Raw genomic sequence first — 24,206 nt, forward strand, 5'->3', positions numbered from 1 at the left:
TTTGTAACGCGTTTATGTACTTTTTGTCTTGCCTTGTTAGAAACGTTCAAGAACTTGCTCAGAGCTTTCTAAATTACTAAAAAGGAGAAAGAAATGTAAAGAAAAGGTGACGAGAATTGCATAAAACAAAACATAAATGTCTCGTACATGTGTTTCCTTGGACCTAGCAATTCTATGTCTACCAAGTTTCCCAGTATACGAGAAAACAATTCATAAAGCAAAGTAACATGAAGTGGTGATTCTCAGTGTAACTTATGTTGGATTTTGTGTGCTTGCAATTGCAGATTTTGCAACTTTTCTAACAAGTTCTTATGTTGCTAAAAGATTATTGGGTTTTGTTATGTAGTAAAGATATTTATGTAATAACATAAATATCTTAGATATTTTAGACAGTTAAGATATTTATCAAAGCCACTCACCACATTTTTAGGTAAGGTGGTTATTTTTATTTTGCTTATAAATACAGTGACAGGACAAAAGTCCAGGTACGTTCTCTTTATGCTCTAGAGATCCTGAATAATATTTCAGAGCAGTATCGTAATCATTCTCTTGAGAGCTTCAGTTCCATAACTCACATCTGACTTGAGCGTCGGAGTATCTTTGTAGGTACCTCCCCTCCTTTGGCGAGTATGAAGAATAACAATGATTGGAGAAAAGCACGCGTCCCAGACAACCAGCAAGCAACCCAGACAGTCAAGAGCAACAAAGACACACAGGAAAATGTACACCGAAACAGGTTTTATGTTCTCATGTTATGAAGCATGGTTTCAAATGTGCCATAGGGAAATGTCATGCATGTTAATGCACGTTAAATATAAATAAAGTCCCACGTAAAATAAATCAGAGATAGAAATTTTTATAAGATAAGAATAATATCAAAAACAAATTTATAAAGATTTAATTGAAAACGAACAATATCTTCATATCTTAATGTGAAAATATATGTATATGTAAAACCTTATATAGAACCAGATTCTTATTTGGTGATTGTAACCTCATTTTTATCCTTCCTTTTTGTATTTATAAATAGAATATTGATACTTTAACAACATTTTTTTACAATATTTTAATATTATTTACGTATTATTTTATGATTGGTCCAAAATTACTCTACAATTAATAATAATAATCATAAACACTAATATGGACCAATCACAGAATAACACGGTAATAATGTTAAAACATTGTCAAAAAAATGTTGTCAAAGTATCATTATGCTTATAAATAAACATGTTCAGCCTCACAAAAACATAATATGTATTTTGAACAATGCATCAAACACACCTTAAGCATATATAATTCATAAGGGGTAACTTGTTTTTTTTTTTAATGTTGTGTTTTTTTTCCCATCGTTCCTTATCAACAGAGATGAAAAATCATTTTGTCTGTCTCGTGAAAATTTAAATGTTTTCGTTGAATTTGTTGAAATTGATTAACATGATATCGTGCTATGGTATTATATCAATAGATGAATTAAAAATACAACAATTATTATCGTTTTGGAACAGTATGAAATATGTTTATTAAAGCAAATATTTACATATATAATAATCAAAACAAATCTCATCAATTTAAGTACATTATAATATTATTATTACGTAAGGTATCATATTATTATTATTTATTTAAGAGAAATTATTATTTTATTAATATTAATATCATGTTATTAGTCTTAATTTATTAATATTAATATCATATTATTAGTCTTAAGATGGATTTTATAAATATATTTGATATTTTTTAGGGAATATTTACTCTTATATTCATACATATTTTTTTCATTAAAAAAATTCAAATTTTTTACTGATTAATGTCCAATGGTCTTTTACATATAAATCTCTGTAATGTTTCAATCTTCAAAAATTTACGTTTAATATCTCGATAAAAAAATTTATTAATTAAAAATTCTTATCATTTTTGCTGCAAAACTCTCAAAAACCATGAGAATATCAAGATAGTTTGAACATTAACCTTTCTTTTTATTTAGGTGCTCCAAAAATTAACAAAGAATAAAAAAAATTCTAAAGCTCACAAAATTGTATAATTGGTTCAACTTGTCTCTTTCATGGCTATCAACAAACTACCTCCAACAATTGTTTCAAAATTTAAACTAAACCTGTTTTGACTTTGTAAGTGATAGCTTCGAAAGTGAAATCAACGAATGATTTCGATGTTTTATTAACTCATATCCATCACCACTCCCTTAATCTAAATGGATTTAAATATTACTTAAATTTTCATGTTTTATTAGATGTTTTCATTTTTTTTTAACTCAAAACATTAATTACATAGGCAGATCTTATAAAATAGAATTAAAGAGAGTAATATTCCTTTTAGTTTTATTTTATTTTATTCCTAAATAATAGTTATTTATAACTTTTTTCTCTACAGTATCCTTACATTTAATAAAAAGTTACCAATATATTACCACTTGAAAATTTAAAAGAAATATAATTAAAAAACTAACTTCTTTAGTAAAACTATACTAAATATTGAAAGAAGCTAATTAATAATATTTTAATTAATTAAGTATGTGTTTGGATTTCCCATAAGAAATTAATAACCTAATCACTCAATTACGCTTTAAAAACAGCAATATCCACCACTATATCTAAGAACGCGCTAATGTAAATAACACTTACTAAACATCAATAATAAATTTCTCACTTACTTTTTAATTTAACTTTTTCTAAAAAAAAAGTATCTATTATTATTATCATCATTATTATTACTTGAATTTCAATTGCCAACTAAAAAACAGTAGCCGTTGATGTCGCCAATCTATTTCTAGCAAGATGCCAGCCCACAGTGTCCCACCGCACACATCCCGTGACCATACTCCCACTCTCACACTCTCGCGTGTTTCTCACTCTTCGTCACTTCCAACAAAACCCCTTCAACTCATCACTTTACTTCACTCTCTCTGTGTGTTGTTTTGGTTTCTCAGTTTCTACAATGTCTTCGTTTTCTCTTACGTTTCTCACATTATTATCGTTCTTTTGTTTCTGCGTTAACGCGCGTCTAACGTTGGACTTCTACAAGGACACGTGTCCGCAGTTCGCGCAGATCATCCGCGACACGGTGACGGCCAAGCAGATCGCGAGTCCCACGACGGCGCCCGCCACAATCCGCCTCTTCCTCCACGACTGCCTCATCCCAAATGGCTGCGACGCCTCCATCCTCCTCTCCTCCACGGCGTTCAACAAGGCGGAGCGCGACGCCGACATCAACCTCTCCCTCCCCGGCGACGCCTTCGACCTCGTCGTCCGCGCCAAGACCGCCCTCGAACTCGCCTGCCCCAATACCGTCTCCTGCGCCGACATCCTCTCCGCCGCCACCCGCGACCTCCTGACCATGCTCGGCGGCCCCTTCTACCCCGTTTTCCTCGGGCGTCGTGACGGCCGCTTCTCCTCCGCCGCCTCCGTCCCCAACCACCTCCCCACTCCATCCATGCCCATGTCCCAAATCACGGAAATCTTCACCCGGCGCGGGTTCTCCGTGGAGGAGTTCGTCGCTCTGAGTGGGGCTCACACCGTGGGATTCTCCCACTGCTCCGAATTCGTCACCAACCTCTCGAACTCCTCTTCTTCCTACAACCCTCGTTTTTCTGAAGCTTTATCCAAAGCTTGCGCCGATTACAGAACCAACCCTACCCTTTCCGTCTTCAATGACATCATGACTCCCAACAAGTTCGACAATGTGTACTTCCAGAACCTTCCTAAGGGTTTGGGCGTGCTGAAATCCGATCACGGCTTGTACAGTGACCCTGTTACGAGACCATTTGTGGAGGGCTTCGCCAAGGATCAAGCTAGGTTCTTTAGGGTTTTTGCCTCGGCGATGCAGAAGCTGAGTCTGCTCAATGTGCAGACGGGGAGAAAGGGGGAGATCCGACGCAGGTGTGATCAGATTAATTGATTCTTTCTTCTTTCTGGAAGCTGTTGATGATTTGATGAGATAAGATCTTTTGATTTAAGATGAGAACGCTAATGAAACCTCTGTTGTGCATGAATTTGATGTTTTTGAGGTTGATTATACATACATAGATTTGGGTTGTGTGAGGTGGGGAAATGGGGGAATGGAGCAATTGTTGTTCATCTTGGATAGATGAATCTGAGTTATGGTTTTTGAATGTAATATTATAAGATTTAATTAATAAAGTTTCTTATTTTGATCTGTTTTATCAGACATGATGTAGATTTGAGATTGGTGTGGAGTGATTTAATATGGATTCTAGGTTAAATAAATTTTTAATCTTCATCTCAAAGAGGAATGATTTTTGTAATTGAGTTAGATGAACATGGAATAGAATCATAATCATTGTTCAACCAAATTGTGGGGTAAATAATGTTGCCTCTGCGACTGTCTGGTGAGTAATTTAATCTTTTTGCGTTAAGGGTTTAAGAGATGAAACAGTTAGCAATAATTTTTTTATTAATAATAATATCGAACATATAATCAATTTATAACCACTCATGTTATATGTTTGGCTATAAATAATATATTTAAAAAATTATTAAGGTGTTGTTAATAAAAGATGAATTTACAACTATTCATATTCGTGTTATCTTATTGGCTATGAATAATATAATTATAAATTATTCTTCTATCAAACATTCTTTTAAGTGATGAAAGATGGAGTGTGAAATGGTAATAGTTATCACGATATATTTTATCTTATGGAAATCTTATTTTATACCAAAATCATGTATATGATCTATTTTTAATATGAAGTAATCATAAAGACTTCAATTTAAAACTTTTTTTCTTTATATAATTGAAGTAGTACGAGATTTGACGATTTCTATTTTCTTTTAATTAAAGTCGTCATCATTGAGACTTCAATTCAAAACATTTTTGTTCTTACATAATTGAAATTGTATGAGATTTGATGTTTTTTATTTTTTTATTTATTTTAAATTAAAGTCGTTATACATATGAAGTTGGAGTTCGATTATAAGTAGATAGGAGTGTGGTTATAGAGGTTTCAGACATACTATGAGATGGAGTTGAAAATGTTAAAAAGATTAAACAAAAAAAAAGTTTCTTAGATAGTTAGATTTTAGACATTGTATAAAAGCTTGTAATCTCTACTTTTACAATTGAATAAAAACAATTTACTGAAGTTTATACTGTCATATTTCTGTGTGCATTTCTCCTGCTCCATAAGTGTGTGTTGATCTCCCGGTGAACAGTGTGTGTGTCTGGTGATCGGAGGTGGAACCCTAGCAGAGCCTCTGCCCTCAATCTCTCTTTAAGATTCTCGAACTCTCTCATCTGACTGATCTTCTCTCTCTGGGTCACATGTTTTTTCTCTTTTCACATTAGAAATATCCTAGAAGGGGGTTTTACGGTTCTGCCCCTGTCTTTACTTTCTATTATGGTATCAAGAGCTTAGGCTGTTGTTCTGGTGGGTGTATGAAGTAGGTGTTGTGTTGATAGCTAGAGGTGTGTGTACCTAGAAGTAAAAAAGAAGGGTTCTTTGACTACGTGTAGATCAAAGATTCAGGAAGATAGTTGCAAGAAAGGATGGTCGGAGTTGGAGGAGTTCATGGAACACTACCTATGTTTGATGGCAAGTAATTTGCTGACTGGCGGATCAAGATGTGGGTTGTGTTTGGTTTTCAAGATGTGTTGGAAGTCATTGAAGAGGGAGTGTCTGTGTTGAGTGAAAATGCAACCCAAGAAAAGAAGAAAGAACACAAATTACTAGAGAAACTGGATAGTAAAGCCAGATTCTTAATGTATCAGTGTGTAAGTCAAAAGATTTTCAACAAAATTTCTAGTGCAGCTACTGCAAAGGAGATTTGGGGCATCTTGGTGAAAACCTACGATGATGGAGATAGAAATGCAAAGGTGAAACTACAAGCTCTAAGGAGGCAGTTTGAAACTCTGATAATGGAGGAGGGTGAGACCGTGGCTGAGTATTTTGATAAAATGCAGGAGTTAGTAAACAAAATGAGGGCTTGTGGTGACAAGATGACAGATGAATATATTGTGGACAAAATTCTGAGGACCCTAACCCCCATATTTGACTATGTGGTGGCTGCCATTGAAGAAAATCGAAGAAAGGAGGATATTGACAGTGAAGAGTTGCTGCATTCATTGGAAGCTCATGAGTTACGCCTCAATGAAAGCATACAGTATCAGGAACAGGCCCTGCAGACCAGAACTCAGTGGAAAGGGAAAAAGGGTTTCAAGAAGGGAGAAAAAGGAGGCAAGAAAGGAAAATATTTTCTGGACCAGCAAGGAGAAGAGTCCACTGAATCTAGAAAAGAAAAGAAATCAAAGAATGCTGATGGAGAATGGAAGTTTGATAAGAGAAAGGTGAAATGTTATAATTGCCAGAAACTGGGTCATTATGCAAAGGAGTGCTGGAAAGGTGAAGGGGCTAAAAATAAACCAAATAAGAGGGCTAATCTGGCCCAGGAGGAAGAGTCTGATTCTAAAGCAGTGATTCTAATGGCACATGTTGATGAAAAACAATCAGAAAACACTGTTTGGTACCTTGATTCTAGATGTTCCACTCACATGACAGGGAGAAAGGATTGGTTTGTGAGAATGCAGGGAGTGGAGAATGGAAAAACCAGGTTTGCTTATAATAGCAGTTTGGAGGCAGAGGGTTTAGGCAGAGTGGTTTTAAGAGGTGTAGATGGCAGAGAAGTCATCATAGAAGAGGTACTGTATGTACCTGGGTTGAAGACTAATTTGCTTAGTCTTGGACAACTTTTACAGAAAAAATACAAGATGAAAATGGAGGACAATTGCCTCAGCATCTTCAATCAGAATGGGAAGGTTGTTGTGCAGGCACAACTGTCACAAAATAGAACATTCAAGGTTGTGATGGAGGTAATAAATCATCACTATTTTACTGCAACTAAGAGTGAAGAAGAATGGTTGTGGCATCTCAGGTATGGGCATTTGAATTTCCAGGATCTATCAATGCTAAGTCAGAAGAAAATGGTGATTGGCTTACCAAAGGTAGATATTCCAGGGACTGTTTGCAAAGAATGTGTTCAATGCAAGCAGACTCGTGGCAGCTTTCAGAGGTATTTACCCCAGAAATCTGCAGAGAAGCTGGGAGTGGTATATTCAGATGTGTGTGGTCCTATGCAGGTAGAAACACCTGGAGGCCGCAGGTATTTTCTATTGTTCATAGATGATTGGACCAGAAAGGGTTGGGTCTACCTATTGAAGAGGAAAAGAGAGGTACTGCAACAATTCCAGAAGTTTAAAAATATGGTTGAAAAACAGTGAGAAGAAGGTGAAAGTTTTGAGAACAGATGGAGGAGGAGAGTATATCTCCATTGATTTCAGAGAATACTGTGAAAGGGAGGGAATTATTCATGAAGTTACTCCTCCCTACACCCCTCAACATAATGGGGCAGCAGAGAGGAAAAACAGAATTGTTCTAAACATGGTCAGGTGTATGTTGAAGAGCAAGAGTCTACCAAATTTCCTATGGGGTGAAGCTGTGGTGACAGCTGTTTATGTGTTAATTTATCTCCAACAAAGAGACTAAATGGTGTCACACCAGAGGAAGCTTGGACTGGAGTAAAGCCAGATGTTAAGCATATGAAGATTTTTGGTTCTCTATGTTACAAACATGTTCCAGAACAGCTGAGAAAGAAGTTGGATGACAGGGGAGTTCCATTGATCCTAATAGGTTACCATGTTACAGGTGGGTACAAATTGTATGACCCTGTAATAGGTGCAGCTTTAATCAGCAGAGATGTGAAGATTGATGAAGCTGGAGAGTGGCAATGGGAGTCAGGAGAGAAAGGAGGACCAGCCATTGAGTTGGAAACTGAACCTGCAGCAGATTCAGAGACATGCAAGAGGGAGGAGAATGTTAGGAGATCTTCTAGAGTCACCCAGATACCAACATATTTGAGAGACTATGAACTGGCTTATGATACAACTATCTCATCTGAAGGAAATTTTGTTCATTTTGCTTAGATAGCTGAAGCTGAACCAGTTGATTTTGAGCAGGCAGTGAAGGATGAGAGGTGGTACAAGGCTATGAAGGAAAAAATTGGTTCAATTGAGAAGAACCAGACCTGGGAATTGACAGAATTGCCTCCTAACAAGAAACCCATAGCACTGAAATGGATTTACAAGTCTAAAATAAATCCACAAGGTGTAGTGATTAGATACAAGGCCAGATTGGTGGCCAAAGGGTTTTTGCAGCAGGCTGGAATTGATTATGGAGAGGTGTTTGCACTTGTGGCCAGAATGGAGACAGTGAGGCTGGTTGTCTCAGTTGTTGTGCAGAACAACTGGGTTTTACATCAATTAGATGTAAAGTCTGCTTTTCTAAATGGAGATCTAGAAGAGGAAGTTTATGTTGTCCAACCTCAAGGTTTTGAAGTCAAGAGACGTCCTGACAAGGTGCACAGGTTGAAAAAGGCTCTCTATGGACTCAAACAGGCTCCAAGGGCCTGGAATAAAAGGATAGATGGTTTTATGAGGAGCATTGGGTTTGAGAAGTGTAGTTCTGAGCATGGAGTATATGTTCAGTGTTATCAGCAGAATGGGAGAGAAGAAAAGTTGATAGTATGCCTATATGTGGATGATCTACTAGTTACAGGAAGTAGTGTTGAGAGAATTGCTGAGTTCAAAGTCCAGATGCTACAGGAGTTTGAAATGAGTGATCTGGGTCAGCTTAGTTACTTTCTTGGGATTGAATTCACCAAGACTGATGAGGGAATGTTGGTACATCAGTCCAAATATGCATTGGACATGTTAAACAAATTTAACATGCTTCATTGCAATTCTTCTAATACTCCAGTAGAAGTTGGTATAAAACTTGAGAAAGATCCTGAGGAGGAAGCTGTTGATCCTACTGAGTATAGAAGAATGGTGGGAAGCTTAAGGTACTTGTGTAATACAAGACCTGATATCAGCTATAGTGTGGGTTTAGTCAGCAGATTCATGCAGAATCCCAGAACCTCTCATTTGAATGCTATCAAAAGAATCTTGAGGTATCTAAAAGGTACCATCAAGTATGGAACTTTGTTGCCTAGAGGTGGATCAAGGGGAGAAGTGCGAGTCATGGCTTACTCAGACTCAGATTGTGTGGAGACAAGGGTGATAGGAAGAGTACAGCTGGATACGTATTTTTTCTGGAGCTCCAATTTCTTGGAGCTCTACGAAGGAACCAGTTGTAGCTTTGTCTTCATGTGAGGCAGAGTACATTGTTGCATGTGAAGCCACCTCTCAAGCAGCTTGGCTTGACTCATTTATGAAGGAACTAAGGATAGGAGTAGAAGGGAAGGTCAGACTGCTTGTTGACAACAAGTCAGCCATCGATCTGACTAAGCATCCTACATCACCTGGTAGGAGCAAACACATCGAGACACGTTTTCACTTCATCAGGGAGCAGGTTAGCAAAGGTAAGCTCGAAGTGGTATACTGCAAGTCCAAAGATCAGATTGCAGATATACTCACTAAAGCATTAAAAGGAGAACAATTTCTATCACTTAGAAAGCAGATCGGAGTAGGAAAGTTGGAGTTTGGAGCAGATCCAAAAGGAGAGGTCACAAAAACCTAAGGTTTTCGTCTCAGGGGGAAGATCAGCTCAGTTTTCACTGTTCTAATCAGTGGAAAAGTTCTTCAAAGCAAAAGAAGGAGTTTTACCGATTATTAATCGGTGAAAATGACGGAGGTTTGCCGGAGATGGTGTTTTTCACCGATCATTCAGTGAAAAGAGGGTTTTTTTCTTCAAATCGTATTCTTTTACTGTTTTTGTTTAGGAGGAGTGTTAAAAAGATTAAACAAAAAACAGTTTCTACAGAGTTAGATTTCAGACTTTGTATAAAAACTTGTAATCTCTACTTTTACAATTGAATAAAAACAATTTACTGAAGTTTATACTGTCATACCTCTGTGTGCATTTCTCCTGCTCCATAAGTGTGTGTTGATCTCCCGGTGAACGGGGTGTGTGTGTCTGGTGATCGGAGGTGGAACCCTAGCAGAGCCTCTGCCCTCAGTCTCTCTCTAAGATTCTCGAACTCTCTCATCTGACTAATCTTCTCTCTCTGGGTCACTTGTTTTTTCTCTTTTCACATCAGAAATATCCTAGAAGGGGGTTTTACGGTTCTGCCCCTGTCTTTACTTTCTATTAGAAAAGAAGTTAGGTTGAGATGAAAAAATGGTATATGTGAAAGAAATATGATGTATAGATAAAGATGAAGCAGTTATGTTGTGAATGTTGCCTATATATATGAACAATGGAGGTGATTGAAACATGCCAAATTGAGTATCATTTTACGGTTGAAATTGTTGATAATACCCAAAAGATCTAATATGATTATATCGTGGAGGAGGTTGTGGATCTTGAGGTCCCCAGTGTGTCATAATGTTAAAAATGTAATTGTTAATTTAATTTGATAGTAAGATATTAGCATTTAAAAACCTACATCGTCGTTTAATGATGCTTGTTGTGGCATTATGTAACGGATAATATGTTCTATGTATTATTGTATATATTGTGTAGTATCACACAAATTGTCATTTTTGTGGAATTCTTTTCCTTCAAAATTTCTTTCCTTTAAGATGGTTGTATAGATTATTTCACATTCCTATACATTGTTGATGATTCCTTTTGTTATTCTTCACATATTTATAGAATGAAAGTTATCAAAGTTTAATAGCTTAGGTGGAATAGATTGTCCAAATCCAAATTTGCATATTATATGATTCATATGATGAAACTTTACTATAACAAAACATATCAAAAGAATAATTGCACGACTCATTGAGGAGATATCAATAGTTATCAAGGGAGCATGAACTTTGTTTGAAAGAGAACATGTTTGTTACCGTTGTTCGTTACCAATTATTATTCTTGTTAAAACAATATTTGAAAGAACTAATTCTTGATTCAATGAAAGGAGAGTAAGGACACCATACATGTTTCGGGCAGGACATAAATATTCCGAATATGTCACAATATTACTCAAGAAAAATGAACAAAGATCGGTCATGTGTCTTGTCCATTAATATGATCGATAATGTTATGTGTTTGATATTCAGAAGATAACGAATCCACAACTGCGTTGACGACTAATGTCATACACTTTTAAGTTAAATGAGTGGTGGTATGAATGTCGGGAGTTTTAAGCTTTGAGATTGTCTTGTCTCCATATCATTGTTGTTTATTTCTATTGTCACTTAGAACTTGGAACATTTGTTGACCTTGTTTATAATCTTCAAAACATTTAGGTTTAATCCTTTCGAACATCCCTATTTCTGTAGGATTATCTCAAGTAGGTCCTTGTATTGTAAATGTTCTCGATTAGGTCCCTTATTATGAAAAATTGAATCAATTTAGGTCTTACCGTTAGTTCCATACTAACACCGTTAAAGGGGGTGACACGTGTCAGTTCGTGGTTTTTTTGAATTTTTGAATTATATTTTTATTATTTTTATTTTATTTTTATTTTTTATTTTATTTTTTGTTTTTTTAAAAATAAAATTTAAAAATGCCACGTGTCAAACTGATAATGTGCCACGTGGCAATGGCAGTGTGACATGGCACTGACAGTGTCACATGTCATTATCAGGCCACGTCTCATTGCATTAGTCTCAATTTGGTCCCTGTATTTTTATTATGTTGCAATTTAATCCCTGTATTTTTATTTTGTCTCAATTTAGTCTTAATTTTAAAAATTGAACAATTTTTTTCCTCCTCAAATTCAAACAAAATTTAAATTGTATATACTAGTCCCAACTTTATCCTAGATTTTAAAATAGATTGTAGACAATAAAGAAGGTCAACTACTACTCATATCCATGAAATAGATCAAGCAATTAAAAATAAGCCAAAAAATAGTTATTCTTACTATTATAATGATGTTCATCTAAGAAAATTAATATTATATTTATTTAAATAAAATATCGTTAATTAAGTTACGTATGAGGTTTTTTTTCTTCTATGGAAATGCTGAAATTGGTCTCATACACGAGTAAATATGTTGTCTCGTGTTCTTGATTAACATTTTATTGTAAAAAGTCATTCGAAAAATTCATCCATTTGGATACAAGTTTTTCATATAATTATAAAGAAAACTTATATTTGTGTATTAAATGTTAAATATATAATAAAGAACTTACGCAGATGAATAGTATTTTTCTTACTTACATGAAAATTCAATCAAAGATCTATAGGTCAATATATAAGCACTTTGAGAGTATTCACTCGTTTTCTTTCCCTGTTAATTAATTTTCTAATTAAGTTTTTTTTATCTTTAACAAATTCAAGTTTCAAGAATCTGTGTTGATCTTGGTGAACATAGTAATAGATTTGTCATGGAAATACGCAATTTTTTAGTTGGATATCATAATTTTGTGAGGGATGCGTAATTAAGGTATGGTGTTTGCTTAAATAATGGAAGAATTTGGCTTTGGATTTTGAAAAGCACGTTTTGTCTGCACTGTGGCATCTTTTTTGTCCCTTATTGAAAGAAGCTGTTTTTGCCCATGCATGTGCATGTGCATGTGCATGTGCATTTTGCATACACACAAACGCGCGTTTTATGACACAGCTGGTGAAGTTGTTGCAAAATTTTTAATGCATCAGAAGCGCCGCGTACGCTATCTGATATAATAGTTTACGCGGTGGTTTTCTTTAAAATCTAATAATACACTTTTAAGTGGTATAATTACTTATACAGATAAGCAATTTTTATCTTTAGTTTTTGTATTTAATATTATTCCTTTTAGTTTTGTACGTGTCTCATTGTTTCTTTAGTCTGAGTTTAGATTTAGATGAGAGACTGAAAATTATTTAGAAACGATAGGTTAGAAATTAAAGGTGATTAATTTTCCTTGTGTAAGAATTAAAATGAATAAATTTTAAATATGCAGATAAAACAGAAAAAGTTAATCGAAAGAGATTAAATAAATAATTAAACTCTTTGAAAATGGCCTTTTCTATTCAAATGATCTCCATCATTTAGATTATTAAACACTAGATATTAATTTACTATTTTTAAATCCTGTGAAATTATTTTGTATACTAACTTTTCATACTTTTTAATATACGAATATAATTTCCTTCTTTTTACTAATATTTTGTTATATAATGATGAGAAAAATAAATAAATTATACTTCTTTATTCATTAAATGTTTGTAAAAAAATGAAATTTCATTATACAATCTTTGATAATTTTTCAAATAACAAACATTTTAAAATTCCAAAACTTCTACTTTTAAATTTAACAAACTTCACACTTAGTTGAAAAATGAAGAAGAATAGAATTGGCACCCCAACAACATCACCCGTGACAAATCTAGTCACAACGTCATGTTGTCAATAACTTTGGTTGGGTATACCATGGCGACGACTATAGCAAGTGAGGATGGTGGTGGTGTGCAGGAACAGAGAAAACCCTAATGGAAGAAAATGGAAGAGAAGAAGAACAAAGGAACACCAATGATGTCGGCGAACAATTTTGATTAGGCGGATGTGACATTGGCTCTATGGTTGAGGAAGGAAGAAGCCATAAATGTTTAGTTTTGGTGTCATTAATATAATGAGGAAGAAGAAAAAATGGGTTATATGTGTTCTGTTTCCTAAGAAACCCTTTTTTTGACATATGATATTTTTTTAATATTTTAATTAACCCAATTTTTCACACTAGAAAACATTTATGTGCCACGTATGCATTACTTGCCAAATCACTATGCCTAATTATGCACTCGTTATAGATTTTATGACTTCAACTAAAAGGGACTTAATTGAAGTGTTTTAACAATTTTTGGAATACAATTGACATAAAAAATTAAGTGGGAATCACCTTGAAATTTTTCCACCAAAATGAAAAAGATTTGAGTAATATTTTGTGACGTCCCAAAATATATATATCAAGCATATATAATAAAGACGTCATCACTTATTAATATAGGAAAGCAGTCGAGAGTAATTTAAGGATTACAATCATCCTTAGAATAGCATGGAATTGAAAACTTAGAGTATTAGGGTTTTCTCCCTAGAAATTACATAGAATTTAAAGCTTTAAACGTACAAAAGTTCATCAAAGCTAACTAATAAAAGCTAGTGAATCTAAGCTGCAGCATTGCCTTCCCCATCAAGTACTGGTTCCAACGTATCCTCCTTGCCATCTGCTCCCGTATAACGAATTATACGATCATCGCACATACCCAAACACAAACAAACACAAACAAGTAGGGTAAGCTAACATGCAACCAATCATTTATGAAACATGCATGCAAACCTCATATAATAATTATGTCATACATACTCATACCATCATACAACAATCACATCATACATACTCATCCATTACTTTGATACACATGGTAAAATGACATCACAAGACTTGTTACTTTATAACCCGACTCGTCCGGACTAGAATGATTACCGAGCTATGGCGGGTCTTGCACTCGTGGTGGCTTTATGAAACTTGGCACTACCGCCTTATGGAACTTGGCACTACCGCCTTATGGAACTTGGCACTACCGCCTTATGGAACTTGGCACTACCGCCTTATGGAACTTGGCACTACCGCCTTATGGAACTTGGGCACTACCGCCCGGCCACAGTCACGAGGTTAATCCGTTATTACTCACCTTGGATCATATGGAAGCACCCAAGACTAGGACCTCCTGCTACTCCTCACCACATGGTTCAATCCTCTCTACATGAGAAGAAAGACCATTGGAGTTTCAGGATGACCCCCAAAACTGAGCTACCATGCAATCATTCTATACACCCCCAAATCACCACCATGTATCCTCTCCTTGAGGATCATGGAATTACGTTCATGAATCATACTATTACCTTGAAACTTAACCCAAGACATGAATAACCATATACCATCATATTATCACAGTGAATCTAACATATCTCATACATTCACATACTTTCCACATAAATAACATCATTATAGTTCACAATCATGTTCAGATGCATAAATTCAAATGTAATAAAATCCAATCATTTCAGAAATCATACAAACTGAATATATTCCAACAAGATATATTACACAATAATTTAACAATACATAATCTGTTCAATAGGATTTAAGTTAAAAACTTGTCGAGTAGACTTCCAGGAAAGAGAGGTGCGTCACAATGGACAACTTAAGTACCAAGTCTTTCCTTAGCCAAAGTGTTCCTCAACTAGTTTTTAACAAATTTCTTATTTACAGATTCAAAATAACAGCATACAATATTTACACCGAATTTCAACATAGATAAACATACAGTAAGCATTAACAGTATTTACACAGAATTTCAAGATATGAATAGTAATAAAACAATACTAAATCATAATATAAAAGCATAGAAATACTAAATCATAATATAAAAACATAGAAAAGTTAGCTCCCCTACCTCTATTCCAGACTTCTCTTGCTCTGAATTTATTTCTCCGAAACCCTTCAGAACCTCTACTCAAAATTTCTCCCTAACTCTTTTTTTTTTTTCTATTTCTCAAGCTCTCACTTGATTTCTCTTCTCTTGGTGCAGAATAACCTTCCCTCCCATGGCTATTTATAGTAAAAAAAAATTTACTATTCATTAATATTTTAATATTATTTATTATTTTAATATTATTTAAAAATAATATTTCAATCATTTTCTCACCAAATCTGATCCTAATTTCTACCTACTACTTTCTTCCATGCTAAGGAATCCAAATGCTGAAAATTTATTTTTACTATTCAATTTTTACTATTTACTATTTACTTTTTACTATTTACTATTTACTTTTTACTATTCAATTTAAAAAAATTTACTAAATAAGTTACCAAAAATTTGAACCTCTCCTTCTAAAATTACTAAAATTTTATATCCAAAATTTACATTTTTCTATCCATTAAAATTATTATTACTAATAACATACTAAAATTTACTACTATAAATATATATATATATATATATATATATATATATATATATATATATATATATATATATTTCATGGGTCTTACATATTTCATTTTAATTTCACGATATATTATTAACTAAATAATAATCAATATAGTAAATTGTAATTTTTTTTGTTTAGTTATCATTTATAATTGATATAATATCCATTACTTTTTTTAACAATACTCATGTCCCAGTGCGATAAGCTTCACAAATTCCTATGAAGTTATTATTCCTCAAAAGGATCGCTATGATGGAAATATGAGTAGTAAATAAGGAGTTTAAAGTTAATAACTCATATAATTGATCAAGACATAACCAGAGACATAAATTAAATACAGAAATTTGATGAACATTAAAATAAAGGAAAATTCAAGGAGTGGAGAAGATAGACACAAAGGAAAACCTTAGGAGGAAGAGGACAAAACACTATAAATGCTTTGGATAATCGAACTCTAGTCTCTTTGGCTAGAACAGGTTTCAAATAATTCTATATCTAGTTAAACTTATTATTTTCTTTAACTTGTTAAAAAAATATGAATGAATGAATTATGAAATAAAATTCATATTTTGATCCAAATGACATTATTATAGTTAATCATTACATCCGAAATATATTTGTTTTGAAGCTTGAAATTTTGTATATTTTATCTTTCACTCTTTAAGATTTGATTTCTTTAAATAAAAAATTTTAATAAAAAAAATAGATAACATTATTAGGGTTAATTACTATTCAAAATATTACCAATTTTAAAACTTGAAACTTTGCCAAAAACATGAAAAAAAAATACTTAAACTCTTATTGACATTAACTACTAAGCGACTTAATAATACTGAGTGTACAGAAAGAGTTTATAAATCACTTTTTTTTTGTTAAATGAGTTTGGTGTATCCAAGCATGTAAAAAGGAAAATAAACTCACTAAAAACTATCATTCAAAATGGAAGTGTAATGTTTTAATAGTGAAATTGAAGAAATAAAAGTAACTATTTAACTTGGTTGTTTTCAGTGAAGGTTTTGTTTGGATACATTGACTGTTGGACAGTTGAAGCAGTAAAATGAAACATGAACCCTGATTGAGGAAGAAAACCTAAACCGACACAGGCTTTTGCGTTGTGTAAAGTCAAACGAGGAATTTGGAACCAGGCTGTCCAATCCCATAATAATGCGGTCGATGTGGGACCTCGACTTTTACGATCGTTCTTTCTTTTCCATACTCAACTGAATATGTTAATGCTTTCTTATTTTATGTTTCTCTTTCAATTTTATTATATATTTTTTATGGTTTATAATTTTTTAATCCTATTAATTTGTTCTATTCTACCCATATATTTCTGTTTTTTTCTATAAAATAGGTAAATAAATAAAATCCTATATGTGCAATCAGAATATTTATTTATCAACAAATGATTCAATTCTTAAACATTATAGAATGGTGGAGGAAGTTAAACATCCTTGTCCATTGATTACGGCCGAAAAGACAGCTTTATTGCGGAATCCTAAAATTGTTTGATTTTGGTACACGCGGTTTGAGTTGGCTCCACAACAATTAGGCTTACACTCATAAAAATATAGCTTTTTTTTTATCATAAACAAAAACTTACAAAAATAAATCACTTTTCACCAACTAGTTTTTCTACCTAAACAAAACCAAAATCAGAAGGTTTAATTTTTTTTTTTAAATTTATTGTGCCAATAATTTTGGTTTTTATGGTTTTAATTATTTAATAAAGTTTTTAAAAATTGATTTTGATCACAAAGTTTTTATTTAACAAATTGATTTTGATCACATTTAAAAATTAATTATTTTTTTTTAATCACAAAAAAGATTCCTTTTTCATTTGGGTCTCAACATTTTTTTATTAAAAATATGTTTTTCAAAAATCATATTTTTCATTATACATTTGGGTATCTCAATAAATTTTATTTAGATACACAACGAGGATACATATATATAATGTGTCTTGACAAGATTTTACCAATATATATTGCAAAAACGTATTTTATTGTACATTAAGACAAGATCTATGGAGCCATTATACAAAATATATAGTGTTTTTGTAAAAACAAAAAAGGGTTTGAACTTAGTAAAAAAATGATGTGGATTTAGAGAAACCCACTAGTTGGTCCAATAATCCCTTATTGGAATTGGACTTCAATATCTTGTTCTTCTTCCTTCTCTAATTTCTTAAACCAATCTCTTCAACCTCATTTTCTACAAAATCACATTTTTCTTCCTCTACTTACATACTTTCTTCTTTCATACCAATAATATATATAAAAAATATATATCACATATACTTAGAATTATACATGTTAGGAAGTTTATATTTTATAATTCAAAACCTAACTATGAATTATACAATTTAAAACTAAATTACACAATCTGAAATATACTTCTAAATTATCTTATTTAAGATAATATTACATATAGTTATATCTTACGTAGTTAAAAATATATTGTTGTAAATAACGTAATTCAGAAGTATTTTAAAATGGTTTCAAATTGATTTAAACACATTAATATTTTTTTAATATAGAGTTAGGAGAATAAATTATAGAGGAGTAAAAAGAGAAACCCCTTAATTACTCTATGGATCCAATGTTCTTGCCCTAAAAAGGTAAAATATGAACACATTAACATTAATTACGTAAAATAAATGTATTGATAATAGCTTTTTGAGAGTTTATTTAGTAGAAATGGTTTTAAATGTATAGCCATGATTTTATTTATTTTTTATTTTGTTAAAGGTAGTTCAACTTTAAAATCAAGTGATACAATAGTTTTCCATTTAGTTTGGCAAGCTTTTGAGACAATAACCAAATACTTTTGAAACTTTGGAAGTATAACCTAATACCAACAAATCAAAAAAGAGACATAAACACACAGATATATATGCCAAAAAAGCAAAAGACAAAAGAATTAGACAGAAAATAAATAATTAAAGCAGAAGTGTTAATTAAAAGATGACTTCTATAGTTTATTGTATGTTTTTGCTGAATGGGACCGGGAAAAGTTCCTGTTACCTCCGTCCGGAAACACTCCTCCTTCTCCGATCGGTCCTGCTCTTCTCGCACCTCTTCCTCACACCAATGGGTTGACCTGCAGCAAACACAGCAAACACTCTGACGCTCAAGTTAGAATGGGCTCTTGCAAGTCTATAATTATCAAAGAACAGAGAGTTTACCTTCTCCTTTGACTACTATTTATATGATTTCAGAGAATATTACCCATTAATTTACCTCTTTATGGCTTTCAATGCACACTTTAAATACTCGACAATGACCGTTACCTCATTAACTACACATTCATGAGCATTCAACTGCTGTCTCCAGTCTACAGTTTTATACATCTGCTCGATCGGACACGTACTAAGGAGTTCCGATCGGACTTATCAGGCTGGAACACCCGATCGGTTATGTTTAGCCTTTCCGATCGGTTGCCCGCCCTCGGTAGTAACATTGTAGAAAAAATATATGTGAAATAAAGTCGTATTTTAAAAATCATATATCTATCTATTGTAATAAATTTAGAATTCATCCATTTATTTATTTTTTAAAAATATCCACTTTAGTTTTCTTAAAAACTAAGTTGGTTAAATCTATCATTTTCCTTAAAAAATAAAGTTGGGAAAATCTAAATTTTGAAGCCCACACTAAAATAAATTAGGTCTTTTCCATGTTAACTGTTCTTATTTTTGACAAAAATTGAATTTGGTGGAAGTGGGTGATCTGATTTTTGGTATAAGCCAAATTATTCATTATCCTAAGTTAACAAATAGTATCATATAAAAAAGAAAAGTTACCTTTTAAGTTTGGCTCTCAAGACATTGTTTTTCATAGTTAGTTGCATTTCATTTGATACACTTATAACAATTTGTGGGTAATATTCAACATTGTTCTGAAAACAGACGGCTACTTTTTCAAACCAGATTGTACAACAACAGTAAAAATTAAAAATAAATTAATAATTTACTTTTACATTTAAACTTTTGATATATATATATATATATATATATATATATATATATATATATATTATTTAAATTAAGTTTTCGTTTTTTTATAAAATTGAAAATGAATTATATTAAGTTTTTTTATAAAATTGAAAACTTCATTGACTACAAAATGAATGATAAACTTAAATACTGAGAATACATTAATAAAGAAAAAGAATTAGAGTGAAAAAGAAATAAGTGTAACAAGATCTAGAGCCAACAAATAAAAGTAGCAAGTAAAGGCAATACAAGGAATGGGTATGATTGTGGGACATGAACCAATCACTTGGAAAATACTATTGCTGGTAGTTATTTGACAGTGCAATGAAAGAATTTCACAAAAAAAAGTTATTACATGAGACATCTAAAATTTTTACATTTGATATTATTTTTATTTTTTTATTTTTATAATTATTTTAATTTTATATTATATATCAAATAAATGTAAAAGTATATAATCGTATTATTCGTTTTCATACAAATCCTGCGCGTAGCCTCCACAACTACTCTAATATAGTGAGACAGCACAAGTTGAAGTTTGAGTGAAAAAGAAAAGAAAAAGAAAAGCGGAAAACCTATAAAGGAAACAGAACCAGCTACTACACTCTGTAGAAGAAGGAATAAAGCATATACACCACTTTCTGCTTCAAAAATCATCAACTTTATTACTCTAATAATCAACACTTACAACCACCCTTCAAAGTTTCATCACTCCAAACCTATCCAAAACCCCAAAAACAAAAATATGCTTTAATTTATTTCATTTATCATTCTAGTTTCTTGCATAAAAAATTCATCTTTTCATCATATCATGAGATGATTATTTTCTAATCGATAGATAACCGAATTATTTTTTATTTTTCTCCTTTTTACTTTTTTTATAAATTTGATCTCTTATTATTTTAATCATATTGATTTACATGTTAACTTAACTTTTAATATTTAATGAAAATATTTGCCACGATAGCATAATACCATGACAGATTTTTATTAAATATTATATGTTAAGTTATAGGAAAGACCATAATTAATCGGTAATCAAATGCATAAAAATAAAAGGGCAAATTTGTAATATTGTGAAAATTTCAGAGATGAAAATACAATTAAGCCAAAATATTACATTGGTAATGCATATAAATTAAGTTAAAAAAAATGTCCCCATTTACCAGTTCTCCCGTCCAACTTCAAAAATCATAAAACCATGGATTGTTTTTAAAAACAATAATCCAAAACAACCTAGTCTTAAAAAGACCAATAATTACAGAAAATTAAAATTAAAAAAAAAGACAAAATATTCCACTGTACTCAAAACTCGGCCGAGTTAGCACTCGACTCGTCCAACCCGCCCCCGAGTCGGCCCCGAGTCCGACAACCCAGCCCCGAGTCAAGCAACTCTTCCCAGTCCACATCTTCCTCCTCCACCTCCTTGGCCCTCATCATCTCCAAAATCTTTCTCACCTTATGCCTAGCCCTCTCACTCCCCACTTTCTCCACCTTCTGCAACACCTCCACCAGCCCCGCCGCCTTTGCAACCGCCTTAAATCTCAAACCCCCGTGACTCAAGGCGTACATTACCGTTACACAACTCTCCCGAGTCGACCCGGCAGCCGAGTCGGGTACATTCAACAACCCGACCAAACACTCCACAACACCCGCATCCAACATCGCGGCCCGTCCGTCCGACCCGGAACCCAAGTTTCCCAAAATCAATAAAACCCGGCCCGTCATGTGACCCAATTTAACCATACTTAAAAGAACCGGAACCGAACCGAGTTTAACCATCTTGGACCGGTTACTCTGAACCAAAGACAAATGGTAAAGCGCCAAGGCCGAGTCGTGCCGAGTCCGCTCGCTCTCGACTCGGAGCATCTGAAGCAGCGGACCCAAACCACCCAGAACACCAATGGCGGTTTTGTTATCGTCTTCGAGAGATAAACTGAACAACGCGCCAGCACAGTGTTCCTGCGCCTCAGGGGATCCAAATTTCAGAACCTCGATCAACGGTGGCACCATCCCCGACCGCACGATCTTCACTTTGTTACTCTTCTCCAGAGAAAGGTTCACCAATGAAGCCAAAGCGTTCACCTGGACGTTCACGTGTTTCGACAGCACGAGGGAGCGTAACGCAGAGAGTATCCGCGGAGTGCAGAGTTGAACCCGGGTTTCTTCTCTCACTCGGGTGAGTTTTCTCAGAGAGAGAAGCGCTTCCTCGACTATGTTCTGTAGTGGGCTTTTGAGCTTCCCCGTGATTTCTTCTTCTTCTGGGGTTGCGGCGGGTTCGATTTCTGACGAGGAAGGGGAAGAATAGTAGCAACAACTGGGGCGCGTGGCGAGTTGAAACGGCGGCGTTGAGGCCGACGATGTGGCTATGGATTCCTCGGAGCTCGTGTACAGATGCGTCGGTCTTATGGGCACCTCGGTTTCCGCGTGGCGGCGGAGGTTGTTCGAGGGTGGGTTTTCGTCCAGGGAATCCAGGATCGGATCTCTGTCGGAGAGCTTTTCTTCTACGGTACCGACGTTCGGGGAGATCGAGGTTTGTACGAGGTTTGAGTTGGGGGTGTCTGGGGAAATCGAGGTGTGTTGTACTAGTTTCGTGTCAGGGGAGATTGAGGTTTGCTGCACGAGGTTGTTGTGGGGGAGAGGAGGGGGTGTGTGGGTGGTGTGGCACCACTTGAGGATGGCGGATTTAAGGGCGAGGTTGGGGATGAGGGTGGAGAAATCGGGGGTAGTGCCGTCGGGGAGTTGTGGTGTAAAGTTGAGATTTTTACAGGCTTCGACGGAGGAGCGTTCGAAGGAGTGGCCGGAGGAGACGATGACGGGGTCGAACATGAGGGAACGGGAAACGGGGCAGAGGAACTCATCTGGGGGGGTTTGGATTTTGGGTTTGGTTTTAGTGTGAAAGAAGATTTTCTTCCATTTGAGCCTGGGAGTTGCAGTGGTGTTTATCGGTTCTGAATCTTTTGATGTTTTCTTTGGTGACGATGGCCATTTCTTGTGGATGGTGAGCTTCAGCGATTGTTGAATCTCCATAGATGGTTGAGGCTGTGCCCTCTCTCACACCGTTGAATGTGAGAGAGTTAATCGGAGGTTGTCATTGGAGTTCCAAGGATATAAGAACATTGATGATGTTACTGAGGTTAGTGTTTTTTGGGCTTGCAGACGTTGAAGAATAGAGGGTTTTGTGAGTGAAATGATGATTTGGTGTTGGGAGAGAGAGATTGGATTCCTTTGCTTTTGGAAAATCTGCCCAATTGGAAAGGGGTTAAAGGGAAAGTTAAGAACTTGTATGAGCAGTGATGATGATATGAAGAAACATCTTCAACATCAATGCAATGAGCACTGCATTAGCCTGTCATTATAATCAATGATGTTTAAGTATACTCTGTTTTCATATAAATATGTTTAAGAATAATTATAAATAGACTTGTGAATATTCAAATTTATAATAATAACTAAATTGATGTATATTCATAAATTTATATAACATTTTGTTTGCAATGTTGAAATAAATTACTAAATATAACAAAACTTCATTCTAATTAAAAATTATATGTTTTTGAAATTTTATATATTATATTAAAATGAAGAGTAGCAGTATCGTTTAATAAATTTTACATTCATTTGACGATTGATGTGTTCATTTTATTATTATTTTAATTAGGATAATTATGTCATTTTGTATATAAGTTTATTTTTGTTTTCCTGTTTAGAATCTCACACTTTCAATTTGTTCTTGTTCTAATAATTTTGATTTCGATCATAGTTTTTGGTCGGATGTCAGTAATATAATGAACTCAACAAAACAACGTAAACAGGACAGTTAAATAATGGAGTATGTTAGAGATAAGTAAAGAAAGCTCGAATAGTATAAAAAAGACAGAGAAATACGTATATACGCATTACTTTTTAAAGTAAAATATAAGTATGTTATGAAATATTGTCTCGTCCAAAGTAAATACAATATAAAATTAATGTTAAAATTTATAAATAGAAATACATACAAATATATAAACAGAAATATATTAGAATATAAAGTCAAATAAATTATTGTTTTTAATGATAAATATTAAGGTTAAAAACTAATATTTATCAATGAATAAATTTTAAATTAGATTTCCTTAACTAAATATTATATTAAGTGAAATATTTTAGGGTTAAATATGTTTTTAGTCTGTCTCTCAAAGTAAGGTACATTTTAATCCTCCTCCTTCAAGAAATTTTAATTTTCCGTCTTCCAAAACTAACCGCGTTAAAAAGAAGCTGAGCTGGCTAATGGTGAAGTGTCACGTCATTTCTTTCCTGACACTGAGTTA

General features: G+C 33.7%; 2 protein-coding genes across 2 annotated transcripts; one reads left to right on the top strand and one right to left on the bottom strand.

Moving 5' to 3' along the window:
• Window positions 1–2,825: 2,825 nt before the first annotated feature.
• LOC124841064 (peroxidase 31-like) lies at window positions 2,826–4,185 on the top strand. Its single transcript, XM_047317243.2, has one exon. The coding sequence runs from the start codon at window positions 2,956–2,958 to the stop codon at window positions 3,913–3,915; it is 960 nt and encodes a 319-aa protein (XP_047173199.1). The 5' UTR covers window positions 2,826–2,955; the 3' UTR covers window positions 3,916–4,185.
• A 16,755-nt stretch (window positions 4,186–20,940) lies between these two features.
• Window positions 20,941–23,263, bottom strand: LOC124841055 (RING/U-box superfamily protein with ARM repeat domain-containing protein). The gene has a single exon (XM_088111561.1). The coding sequence runs from the start codon at window positions 22,921–22,923 to the stop codon at window positions 21,199–21,201; it is 1,725 nt and encodes a 574-aa protein (XP_087967687.1). The 5' UTR covers window positions 22,924–23,263; the 3' UTR covers window positions 20,941–21,198.
• Between the last annotated feature and the right edge of the window lie 943 nt (window positions 23,264–24,206).

This window comes from Vigna umbellata, chromosome 4, assembly GCF_029865625.1.
Source record: "Vigna umbellata cultivar VRB3 chromosome 4, Vumbellata_1.0, whole genome shotgun sequence".
In the NCBI taxonomy this organism is placed as follows: Eukaryota; Viridiplantae; Streptophyta; class Magnoliopsida; order Fabales; family Fabaceae; genus Vigna; species Vigna umbellata.

Excerpts from the sequence above, each read along its gene's own strand:
- LOC124841055 (XM_088111561.1), bottom strand. The coding sequence starts at position 22,923 with ATGGAGATTCAACAATCGCTGAAGCTCACCATCCACAAGAAATGGCCA.
- LOC124841064 (XM_047317243.2), top strand. The coding sequence starts at position 2,956 with ATGTCTTCGTTTTCTCTTACGTTTCTCACATTATTATCGTTCTTTTGT.